The sequence below is a fragment of the Schistocerca gregaria genome, chromosome 2 (assembly GCF_023897955.1).
Source record: "Schistocerca gregaria isolate iqSchGreg1 chromosome 2, iqSchGreg1.2, whole genome shotgun sequence".
NCBI lineage: Eukaryota > Metazoa > Arthropoda > Insecta > Orthoptera > Acrididae > Schistocerca > Schistocerca gregaria.
In genome coordinates this window covers 270,636,931-270,650,108 of record NC_064921.1, presented here as the reverse complement: position 1 = coordinate 270,650,108, position 13,178 = coordinate 270,636,931, and the positions used below count along the sequence as shown (strand labels likewise).

General features: G+C 44.8%; 1 protein-coding gene across 1 annotated transcript in view; it reads left to right on the top strand.

Annotated features, from left to right (window-relative positions):
• The window catches only part of LOC126335742 (uncharacterized), a 513,925-nt gene that overhangs the window by 272,165 nt on the left and 228,582 nt on the right, over positions 1–13,178 (top strand). Inside the window, exons 7-8 of the mRNA XM_049999199.1 lie at positions 9,990–10,363; positions 10,421–10,569. Of these exons, the coding sequence (XP_049855156.1) occupies positions 9,990–10,363; positions 10,421–10,569 (523 nt within the window). The remainder of the gene's footprint in view (positions 1–9,989; positions 10,364–10,420; positions 10,570–13,178) is intronic.

Genomic DNA, 13,178 nt, shown 5'->3' with positions numbered 1-13,178 from the left:
AATAATGCTTAGAGCCATTTGAACTATTTGGTCACGCGATTGCTTGCACTGTAAACAACTCTGTCTTTGTAAATGTTTACTCCCCTTTTGGCGATAGACCGGCAAGAAGACACTTTTATAATCAAGACGTTTCTCAACTTTTGCACGGCCCTGACGACGGCATTGTCATTGGTGGGGATCTTAACGCAGTGCTCAGTTATATCAGTCAAGTACCGCGGCCAAACAGATCTCCCGAGCTTCGAGCACTAGGCAACGGTTTCCGGCATAAAGACGTGTGGCGTAGACAAACTCCACTACACCTACTTTTAAAACACCTGCCCTAGTCCGCTAGACAGGACATATTACGACACACATACACACCACAGAAGTCATACCCGTTTTCTTCTCGGATCATTGTAATTACTTCTGCGAAATGATTTCCCTGATGATCGGCCCCCACTTTGCAAAAACACCTGAAAGCTGAACTGCAGTCTTTTGGACAGCGCCATTTCATCTGAAGATTTTTAACACCATGTGACAAAAATCACCCCAGGAGCAGGACACTGCGTGGAGTAGACTTGAATGGTGGGTCACAGCAGCCAAGCCTGCCATCCGGATGTTTCAGATCAACTTCAGTCGTCAAAAAACGCATTGGCGCAGGATAAAGGCACAGTTTTATCGGAGTTGTTTATAAGATCTAGCTCAAAAGGTTACGGTACAAGCAGATATACTTCCGGTTTTAAGAGATTTAAACCTCAGCTTTCAAAAGACCTGATGTCCCGCGGTGATGGTACCGCAAGAAGAGCCAACCCGTTGGTGCCGTACATGGAAAGTCGCTCTCCGTATATCATACGCACAGGGAATGCAGACCGGGGGGGGGGGGATTATGCATGAAAAATTGAAGGAAACAGTACGGTGGGAAAACAGGTGACGTGGAGGAGATACGGCGAGAGATTTGCAGGTATTTTGAAGTTTCTTTTCGTGACACCGACGTAGCCTCCGGAACGTTGACATCTGTTCTGCAAAACGTTCCTCATGTTTTAACGAGGGATAACCGATTACACATCAACGAGAGTTTTACACCCGACGATCTGGATGATGCTATCAAAGGGAGTCCCAAGGGAAACTCTCCAGGACTTGGAGGGATCCCTGTTTAACTTTATACAAAAATTTTAACACCTCAAGTGACACTTTAATCCGTATTGCCAATTAAATCCAGAACGTAATCTGAATACCACCAGCATTTGCGGAAGGCTACTTAACTCATTCCAAAGTCAAACGTGACACCGAACATTGGCAGTCTGCGACCAGTCACATTGCTCAACAGCGACTATAAAACAATGGTGCTGTGCGTCGCCAGGAGATTGAATCAGGTATTGCCAATGGTTGCCAGCCAACACTAAACGTGTGTAGTACGGGACAGAAATATATTCGACGCTGTTCTATCATACAGAGACTGTATCGCTCATGTCAAAAGTAGAAGGATGAGAAATGCAACGATTTTACTTATCGACCTTCAGAATGCATTTGACAGTATTAGTCAAGCTTATCTGAAGAAGATGATGACCATTATGTCATTTGGGACCAATTTCAAGACTGTCATTCAGAACATACTTGGGAACGCCACTTCCAGGGTCGTCCTTAATGGCTTCCTAAGTGACAGAATCCTGATCACTAGGTCAGTACGGAAAACGTATCTACTGTGGGTGGCTTTGTATGCCATAGCATTAGATACGCTCCTCCGACACGTATCCCACAAATGCCGGGAGATCACGATGGGCAGCGACCGGTTGATTTGCAGGGCTTATGCCGATAGGTTATCATGGAACAGTCAACAGACGTGGAGAAGCTGTACACTGTACTCCGACAATTTGAGAAGGCAACAGGGGCAATTTTCAATCCTACACAGATAGTTTTTCTCCCCCTCTCAAGTTGCAGATGGAATATTCAACAGAACTGGTTCTGTGTCCGGACACAGCACGAATTGCTGAGAGTCGTCATGACGAAAAACATGCAGGGAATGGAGGTGCTTAACTGACGTACCACCCTACACGAAATCAGAGCGGTAGCCAAAACACACTCGACCAGGGCCTTGGAAAGAGTGAAAGGGTGAAGACCATAAACACCAACATCCTAGCCAAGGCCTGGTATCTGACTCAAGTTCTGCCAGTGCCCAAACAGATAGAACGTGTGATTAAACAGGCCTATTTTGGATCCTGTGGAGAGGGAACATCTTCAAGTCTTCATGCAAACTTGCGGCCAGAGCCTTGAAGATGGTGCTCTGTGGTTAATAGACCTGCATGCCAAATTTACGGCGCTTTTCATCAAACGCACCAACGCCGTGATTGAAAAAGGTTCTTGCAGTCCAACAGCAACGTTATCTCATAAATTTTGGCCACAATCACTAGATGCACCAGTCCAAATTAGCAACATCTTCCATGCGCTGAACTTCGTGCGTCAGTTTTACCTCGACACCATCTACCTTCTGCATAGTGACCTGAGAGGGAACAGAGTCAACGACCCCGCTACCGCACTTTGTGGCTCTCCAGTTGAGAATAAATGACAGTGGCGACCGCCACAGCACAAGTGGGAAACTGTGTGGGAAAATCTAGACTTTGGGGTTCCATCTGGGAGCGTGCGCCCAATGTGGTACGAGGTCACAAATTGCACTACTTCAACAAACTCTAAACTCTATTCAACTCACCTACTCCGATCAAGTAACTGCGACATATGTGGGGAAGAGGACACTATCGAATATCGCTCTGTGTGCCGTAAATTTCGTATCATCTGGGACACCGCTAGAGACTTGCTGCGATTTATGAACAGAGCCGTTATGCATCACATCACAGTGTCAGACTCCATCATACCGCAATGGAACCTCTACCGCAAAACAAAGAAAAATGCTACAATCTGGATTGTGGGGCACACAATTCACGGAATATTGGTTTTCTTCGAATACACAAACACGGAAGAAATGTAGCGAAAAGCGTATAGTGATATGGGACTATACTTGGGCTGTTCAAAAAGTAACGTCCGATCCGTTGCGAAATGAAAACCACAGCGAAAATCAAAATTTTTTTATTGGCAACAGTAACCGCACCTCCCAGCTACCTCTCTAAATAGTCTCCGCTCCGACTTGGACATTTGTCGTGGCGTTGTACAACCTTTCCAGTGCCCTCGTCAGAGAAAGCAGCCGCCTGTGATTTCCGCCAATTCTCTACGCTGCTCTGCCTTTCGTTGTTTGTGCCAAAATGTTGTCTTCATAGCCAGCGCTTCTTGTGAGCAGACATAAACAACGGAGGGAGCCAATTAAGGACTGCATTGTGGGTGATCAAACACTTCCCATCGAAAACGCTGCAGGAGCGTCTTCATTGCCCCTGCGGAATGCGGCTGAAAATTATCTAGAAGAAAGAAACGCATGACATTTATGTTATGTGGGCTGCATAGCTTCAGGCGAAATCTCTCCCCAGATCCACATACTTGGCGGGAGGCACTGTTGTTTTAGGCATTTCTACGTGATTACCTTGCGCTCTGAACGGAGAAGAGCGACTTGAAGCGATCGACAGGAGCACTGAAAACACTGCCCAACACATCTGTGCAAAGTTCCATCGGATTTTCACAGTGGTTTCCATTTCGCGCCTAATCGGATTTTAATTTCCGAATAAGCCTCGTAATTTTTGAGAGAAATGCTGAGGTAAATGGCGCTCGGCGCTAGCAACATAGATTGCTATGTTTAACTACACCATGCAGTTTTGACATTACGACTGCTCGTTTGCTAGCGTTTACAGAAATTAAAAAAACAGGGTAGTCGACATGAAGAAATCTTACAAATCCGATATGTGACGAAACCGAACGACGAACCCACCGAACACCTTATATTGTTCCACTTACACGCAGTTACCATTGTCAGCAAAGTGATTATCGCCAAACATGAACATGCATCGTTTTCCTTTCAATTCATGCTCTAATAGGTAAAGGGAGGCGACTAGGTTCTTGACATACTGAATATATAATAATAAATCAATACTTAAATATACAGCTCTAAAGCCGGCTGTATATTTACAGTGTGCAGCTGTTACATCGATATTTCTTCCGTCGATATATCTATAACTTTTTGCGATAATCGAGGTCCGATAATAATACGTTTAAGTATCGATTATGGGATTCCCAATATATTTAGAAATATCAAGGGTCCTGCTCTGTATGCATTCGGTAGTTCATGCAGTAATGTGTTTGGCGAAGGCTGCTGTAGAACCCATTAGTGCGACATTCCATGTGATACGGTTATATGTCTGCAAGATACCGTTTGACTGCTTACGATCGTACAAGAGCAGTTGGGCGGCTCTAATCTGCTCAAAGTGTCCCTATTGTGGTCACAGTAATGAGTGTGTCCAAAAGTGTCATCTCGCTATTAAAAAGGCCGATGATAGTGGAAATGCAACACGAAAGCTTGCTGGTGGTCGCAGAGGAGCCGCTACACTGCAAGAGGATCGATATGTAGCGCTACTGGCGACAAGGATCAGACATCGCACTCATAGGCAGGTCGTTGCAGACCTTGCAAACGCTACCGAAAACTTGTCTCTGCCAGAACTATTTCGCGGTGATCAAATCGGGCTGGTTAGTGTGCTCAGCAGCCTACCTACTTCAACCACATGACCGCCGAGACTGAGTTTGCTGGGGTAGGGAACATAATGGTTCGGGTCAGATACAGTGGTCCAGAGTGATGTTCTCCGACGAATCCCACTTCACTGTGGCAAGTGATTCTGGCCGCCAGTTAGTGTGAAGAGAGTGGGGAACACGTTACACACCACAGAATGCAGGAGCGTCATCGGCATGTACTAGGCGTTATGTTGTGGGCAGGCGTTGTGCACAGTGGCTAAATTCTGCTGCATATCTTTATGCGAGGTACCATTGCAGCGGCATTGCAGGCAGATTAAGCTGTAACCCTTACGAATGTTTATGGGTGCGGTAGATCCCACACAGGATGGCGGAGGTGTCGGACACACTGGAAAGTGAAGATATTGAAGGAACGGAATGGCCTGCATACTCCTCAGACCTTAACCGTATAGAGCATGCATGGGATGCTCTTGGAAGACGTGTTTCTCAAAGGACATCCCTCCCCGAACAATGCAAGAACTGAAAACAGCCTTGAGAAGGGAGAGATCAATATAACCCAAGAACTTCTGAACAGATTGGTATCCAGCGTGCATGACAGGTGCAAAATGTGAATTAGTGCTTGAGGAGGATATATTCCTTTTTAAGAACCCAAATCGGCCTATACGTTGGGAGTCTGAACCGCGTGAAATATTAACACTATTTGAGTCTGTTATCCTGATTTCTCATGTGTTAAATCTGTACCATTACTGTTAAATCAACCCACCTCTGTTACGTATATACTGTGCTTCATTGAACCCAGCTCCAACCGGACACCAAGCGTTGTGGGCAGTGGTTTGAGCAGTGTAACGGTCTCGGCGGCTGTATTCAGTGTCGATCTCATAGGAGGGTGGGGTAGCAGGTGTACGCTTGTCAGGAGTGTCAGTGTCGTTTTCCAACTTCCTGAACCCGGGCTTGAGTGATCACTGGTGGGAGCAAGAGCAAGTTCAGAAAAGCTCATGTTGCAACCAGACAGCATACAGCGATGCTCAGGGCCCAAGTCAACAGGCAGGGTGAGTGCGTGTAATACACGGTTCTTGGCGGCGGTACATTTTCAAATTTCCGACCTCGCAGCCCATGAGTGGAACCTCCTAGCTGCGTAGGTAGCTTGATCGGCAGACGGAGCTGAATCAGTATTTGCAGCACAGCCACACCTCACAGCCAAACAGGTCGCAAGTTCTGCTGAGAACCTGCCCATTAGTGGCTTGCAGCGAAGACAGTGTCACCCAGGGAGCCAATGCCTGCCCCCTTCATTATCTCACTGGCGGCGTCTGGAGAGAGAAGTCGCTAGGCAGGTCGGTGGCTACTAGGACACCGGTTCGACTCTCAGACCCATTGCTGCGCGATGGAGGACCGTATGGAAAATAGTCCCGTTGAACGATACTGACAGACTGGCTGCACCAATGGGCGTTGATTGAGCGAAGGTCCTTTGTACCGCAAGGCGGCAGAGCACTCTACAGCAGTCGTCAACTTGATTCCTTTTGCCAGCTCAACCGGACATGCCTCGACGTGGCTTATTGTCATGTAGACGCCCCAGGTGTCACGTAGTCACCCTACCATAACGCTTAAGTGGGTCCCGGATTTTGGCAACGCCGCTGGTTGCCAATCGGGTGGTCGCACCGATGTACTGGGGCTGGACAGACTGCGTAATGCTGAAACAGCTGCCTGTTGCAATCCGCGGCTGCTACTGTACCATGAGGCAGTGACCTGCAAGAGCTGGCAAGCCGCCATTACAGCGTGCATGAATAACAACGAGTCTTCAACGTCTTCGGTGACTCGGGGAGTTCATGCCATGAAAAGTCATCGCCGTCATTACTCTGAAATGAGATTATGTGTAATTTCTACAAAAAGAGCACTGGAGATGCCAGAAGCACAGTAAGATCCACTGCTGGACCGTGTCCAAGATAAGCTCCCAGCAGCACAGCTAAAACTGCTTTAAGCTCTGCTTCCCCGACAATGAGAAACCTTCAAATCTCTTTGGAGGATCGTTGTTTCTGTATTAACAGAGACTTAGCCGTGAATCCTAGGGCTTTAGTGGCTGCGGATCCAGCTCGTAACTTTATTGCACTGCATATCACTTCACCATCTTCGCCACAGTAACTACAAAAATAGTATAACTAAAGTTCTAAGTATGCGGCTAACTTTGATTGCTTTATTTTTACAATAGGCATTGCTATCATCAGGTTTTCTGTAAGTAATGGTACATAATTTTGGTATATTATTCCTAATTTTATAGATAATTATTAAATATGTTTCTTTATTATGTATTTTTATATACGTCTTATGGTTCTGTCATCCATACGATATCGGTGGTTCTGTCACTGTCTGTTTGTTTGTTAACTGCGTTAGTTTGGTGTTACTGGGGTGATTATAGTTGGTTATCAACTTATCTGACTTATTACTTTATGTAGTTGTAAGATTATATTCTTTGTATTAGTATTTTCGTGACAGCTTATTTGACAGATAATCGAGCGCTACTGTACTGTTACAAACAGATCTGTTTATCATTGGTGCTGTGTAGGTACTGATCATTGCTACTGTTACATTTTATCTTTTTCTGTGTATTACATCCAAATATATATACTTTTTCTTTTTTTATAATTGTACATATTTTTAGCTGTCGGTATTATCTACAAATTTTGGTGGTCCTGTATTCTCAGTTATTACTTATTTTGCTTATAATTGCAAGGTCATTTGGCATCGCTAGATAGTGACATTGTAACGTATTTTCGTTACAGGGTGTGCTGAGTCCTATGCATTCGTTTGTATTCAATTATAAATGGAATTAAACTTTTCTTTCTTTTTATTTTGATGCTATACTTTCTTTTTGAATTTCGTAGGTGCGTCTTTATATCTGCTTGTTGTCAGATTTTCCATTTATGCTGTTTGGATGCTGCATTTTTTTGTTCGTATCTGCATCTTATGAATTTAGGCATAATGTTAATCTAGTTATCTCGTATTATTTCATTTCATGTATCTATCGGTTGTCATGATGGATAATTTTAATGAAGTAATAAGTCAGATAAGGTGATAACCAACCATTACTACTCCAGTAACACCTAAGGGACGTAATTAACAAGCAAATAAAGAGACAGAACCACCAATGTTACGTTAATGTCAAAACCATCAGACATATGTAAAAATGTATAGTAATGAAATCTGTTTAATAATTACCTATAAAACTAGAAATATTGCATCAAAAGTATGTACCACTACTTACAAATAACCTGATAATGGCAATTCACCTGAAACAGAACTATTGTAACAATGAAGCAATCAAACTTAGCAGTGTACTTGGAACTACAATGACAAAAAAAACTCGAAACCAAAAAATAATTAAGTTAGAGTAATTAAATGTCGAGAATACATTTGTGTGGGCAACATATCTGAGTGATTAACATTGCAAGTTCGCAGGCTAATGTAAGCGCGATATATTCCACTGCAAATTTGAATGCTGGTACATTAATAACCGATGTAATCGCCCGAATATTAAATGTAAGAACGCAAACGTGCATGCGTTGTAATGTACAGGTGACGGATGTCCGTTTATGGCGTGGAGCTTCATGCCTGTTGCACTTGGTCGGCCAATACAAGGACAGTTAATGCTCGTTGAGGATGACGCTGAAGTTGTCGTTCTATGATGTCCCATACGTGCGAGATTGGAGTACGAAGTTTACAAACATGTATGAAGTTCCAGCATACTAAAGCAGGCTAGGAGCAGCAACTGGATTGTTAAACTCTTTATTTTCTTCCAATCTCCGTCACAGCTGTGATAACAGTCGTTCCTTTGTGGTGACTAGTCCATTTTTAACCATGATCTACAAAATATTTTATCGTGTTAGCAAAGGCAAAATCGCAATATACCTCCATGATTGTACATACAAGTTAAAGGTTACATAAAGCATCACAGATACTTCACATCTATGCAAACACACGTCTTTACAGATCTTAAGTGTAATCATACAGTTTCCACCAGTGTATAAGGGGCGTTCAGTAATTGTGCAACACGTTTTTTCTTTACCAATTTCAGTTGAAAAAGTGCGGAATTTGTTGTGGAACATCATGGAATATTCTCGCTTCAGCCCCTACAGTTTCATGAAGTTCCGATAGGTGGCGTCCCTATATGTACCTTCAAGGTGGCCTCTGCAGCGGAGGTGCGTTCCAGGCAGAGAGCCTTCATTGAGCTTCCTTTGGCGGAAAACCAGAGCATCGCAGATATACATAGGCGCTTGCACAATGTCTACGGAGACTTGGCAGTGAAAAAAGGCACAGTGATTCATTGGGCGAGGCTTCTGTCATCGTCGCAACAACTCGCGCAAACGTCCTATCTCTCGCGTGCCGACCGGGCGCACACAGCTGTGCTACCTTCAGGAAATTAAAGAAATGACTTCAACGTGTTCATTGCCGTTAAAATTCAGAAGCACTTCTCCCCCTCTATGACAACACAAGGCTTCATGCAAGTCTGCGCACCTGAAAGGAGCTCACAAAACTTCACTGGACTGTTCTTCCTTATCCACCCTACAGCCCGGATCTCGCACCTTCCGACCTCCTTCTGTTTGGAACAGTGAAGAAATTCACTCCACAAAAAGCAGTATGTGGATGATGAGAAGGTTATCGATGCAGCAAGACACTGGCTCGGACGTCGACTGGTAGAGTGGTACCATACGGGCGTTCCGACCTTTCCAGTAAGGTGGTGTAAGGCTGTCTCTGTGAACAGAGTTCGCGTTGAAAAGTAGAGTTTTGTAGCCAAAAGATTGCGGAATAATATAGTGTGCTGGAATCCTGAATAAAACTAACCTGCTTTCAGAAAAAAATGTATTGCATTACTCACTGGACACACATCGTACGTGTGAGTTACAATACATCCATCATTCCTCACCAATAACTGTCACTGCCGTTTGGGCAATGTGATGCCGTCCGTTGATAGTCGAGCATCGGTCATGTACCAAATAGTTTTATCTTGTGACTTCGGTTTTACATATCTGATGAAAAAAATGAACATGAGAGCTGTTATTTTTTTTATACAATGATTTTATATGAGCTAGTCTGCCTCATGTATCGTTATATCCAGATGGTTTATAAATGTTCAGCTACATTCAGATTCGATGATGGCACCTATAGTGTGTTAAAACCGGCTATCCATTAAACAATATTTAATAGATCTTGGCTTTTGAATTATTTCTAATTTCTTAATGGTGACAGTTCCTCCAATTTATGGTTTGTGTTATTGGTGCTTGTTCAAATGCACAGGTTTGTGCATCGTGTGTAGGAAATGGACGAGAAGTACGGCGTGCTAGGTGTGGATGTTGGAGTGTGCGTGTGTGAGCGCGGAATAATGGCCAGCGCCGTTCTTGCAGGTGACGGAGAGGAGGTGACGAGCGAGAGCCTGCACGCGGAGATTCAGCGCAGCTACGAGGAGCTGCAGCACAAGCTGAGCCTCGAGTTCCACGAGAAGCTGGCCGAGTGGGAGCGCGCGCGCCTCGCCGTCGCCGCCTCCGCCTCCGGGGCCCCCGAGGCCCCCACCGGCGGGGGCGGCGGGGGCGTGATGGGGCTGGAGGAGCAGAACCAGCTGGTGGCGCTGGCGCTGCAGCAGCGCGCCGGCGACAAGTGCTTCCGGCGCAAGATGGACGAGTGGGAGCGGCTGCGCCAGCAGCAGCAGCAGCACCCGCTGTCCGCCGACTTCCGCAAGAAGCTGCACGAGTGGCAGCGCCGCAAGGACGCGGGCCCGGGGGCCGGCGCGGGCCGCCACGCCTCCCTGCCGGGCGTGGGGCTGGCCGGCGAGGGCGGCGGCGGCGGCGGCGGCGAGGGCGGCAGCCCCAGGTCGGCGCGCAAGGCCAACAAGGAGCTGCTGTGGCTGGAGAAGGAGCTGCACAAGATCGCCCGCGAGAAGCAGCGCCTCGAGCGCGAGCGCGACAAGTTCCTGCAGAGGGAGGCCAGGTACGTCACTGCGTGCGCCGCTGTACTGATGCACTCCTGATCAGGGGGTGGTCATCGCTAAAACAATCGGCATTTCGGTTATACCGATCTTTTCATCTTCACTGTCAAACCGATCAAAATAACCGGTTTGTGAAATAACCGATTTTTCCGTTTTTGTTGCTATCGTTTCTCATAATAAACGTAGACATCGAACAAAGACTGAAAAATCTAAGGCTCTCTCAGGCTTTTACATTACATGTTTCACACCCGATACCTAAAACCAAGGTAACAAATAAAATGGGAAATAAAATTAAACTTAGATCATATATCTTCCTCTAAAAGTGAAGAGAGGTTGAATACTTTTTTTTTCTCAAAAGTTTCGGGGGGCATGAAAGGGAAGCAGTGGTTGGGAAGGGAGTGAGACAGGGTTGTAGCCTCTCCCCGATGTTATTCAATCTGTATATTGAGCAAGCAGTAAAGGAAACAAAAGAAAAATTTGGAGTAGGTATTAAAATTCATGGAGACGAAGTAAAAACTTTGAGGTTCGCCGATGACATTGTAATTCTGTCAGAGACGGCAAAGGACTTGGAAGAGCAGTTGAACGGAATGGACAGTGTCTTGAAAGGAGGATATAAGATGATCATCAACAAAAGCAAAACGAGGATAATGGAATGTACTCAAATTAAATTGGGTGATGCTGAGGGAATTAGATTAGGAAATGAGACACTTAAAGTAGTAAAGGAGTTTTCTATTTAGGAAGTAAAATAACTGATGATGGTCGATGTAGAGAGGATATAAAATGTAGACTGGCAATGGCAAGGAAAGCGTTTCTGAAGAAGAGAAATTTGTTAACATCGAATATCGATTTATGTATCAGGAAGTCGTTTCTGAAAGTATTTATTTGGAGTGTAGCCATGTATGGAAGTGAAACATGGACGATAACTAGTTTGGACAAGAAGAGAGTAGAAGCTTTCGAAATGTGGTGCTACAGAAGAATACTGAAGATAAGGTGGATAGATCACGTAACTAATGAGGAGGTATTGAATAGGATTGGGGAGAAGAGAAGTTTGTGGCACAATTTGATTAGAAGAAGGGATCGGTTGGTAGGACATGTTTTGAGGCATCAAGGGATCACAAATTTAGCATTGGAGGGCAGCGTGGAGGGTAAAAATCGTAGAGGGAGACCGAGAGTACACTAAGCAGATTCAGAAGGATGTAGGTTGCAGTAGGTACTGGGAGATGAAGCAGCTTGCACAGGATAGAGTAGCATGGAGAGCTGCATCAAACCAGTCTCAGGACTGAAGACGACAACAACAACAACAACTCAAAAGTTATTCTGCGATCGAGGCTCACGCAACTGTGTGGGCATTACGAATAGTCAGTGCTAAACCATAAAAACTTCTACGTCTACATTTTATCCTCCGCAAGCCACCCGACGGTTTATGGTGGAGGAAACTTTACGTGCCACTGTCATGACCTCCCTTTTCTGTTCCAGTCGCGTATGGTTTGCGGAAGAACGACTGCCGGAAAGCCTCCGTACGCGCTCGAATCTCTCTAATTTTACATTCGTGATCTCCTCATCAGACATAAGTAGGGGGAAGCAATATATTCGATATCTCATCAAGAAATGCACCCTCTCGAAACCTGGACAGCAAGCTAGTCGGGGATGCAGAGCGCCTCTCTTGCAGAGTCTGCCAACTTGAGTTTGCTAAACATCTCCGTAACGTTATCATGCTTACCAGATAATCCTGTGACGAAACGCGCCGCTCTTCTTTGGATCTTCTCTATCTCCTCTGTCAACCCGACCTGGTACGGATCCCACACTGATAAGTAATACTCAAGTATAGGTCGAACGAGTGTTTTGTAAGCCACCTCGTTTCTTGATAGACTACATTTTCTAAGGACTCTCCCAATGAATCTCAACCTGGCACCCGCCTTACCAACAATTAATTTTATATGATCATTCCACTTCAAATCGTTCCGTACGTATACTCTCCCATATTTTACAGAAGTAACTGCTATCAGTGTTTGTTCCGCTATCATATAATCGTACAATAAAGGATCCTTCTTGCTATGTATTCGCAATACATTACATTTGTCTATGTTAAGGGTCAGTTGCCACTCCCTGCACCAAGTGCCTATCCGCTGCAGATCTTCCTGCATTTCACTACAATTTTCTAATGCTGCAACTTCTCGGTATACTACAGCATCATCCGCGAAAAGCCGCATGGAACTTGCGACACTATCTACTAAGTCATTTATATATACTGTGAAAAGCAATGGTCCCATAACACTCCCCCGTGGGACGCCAGAGGTTACTTTAACGTCTGTAGACGTCTCTCCATTGAGAACAACATGCTGTGTTCTGTTACGTTGTCCGTTTCTAAGGGCTGCAAACAATTAAAGTTGTAGCATGTAGACACAGATAGCAGATCAGCTAATTTCTGTTTTTATCATAAACAATGAATAAATTGCCGAGTTTTTAATTTATTACTGTTACCTTAATTTCCTTCCTCTTTTATTATTTCACAGAAATAGGAGACAAAAAATAAGCTTCCGTGTAAAATTTGTAGATTTCTTTTTGCTTATTAATTTCGAATGGAAAACCTGTTTTGTAGTCAAATATACTG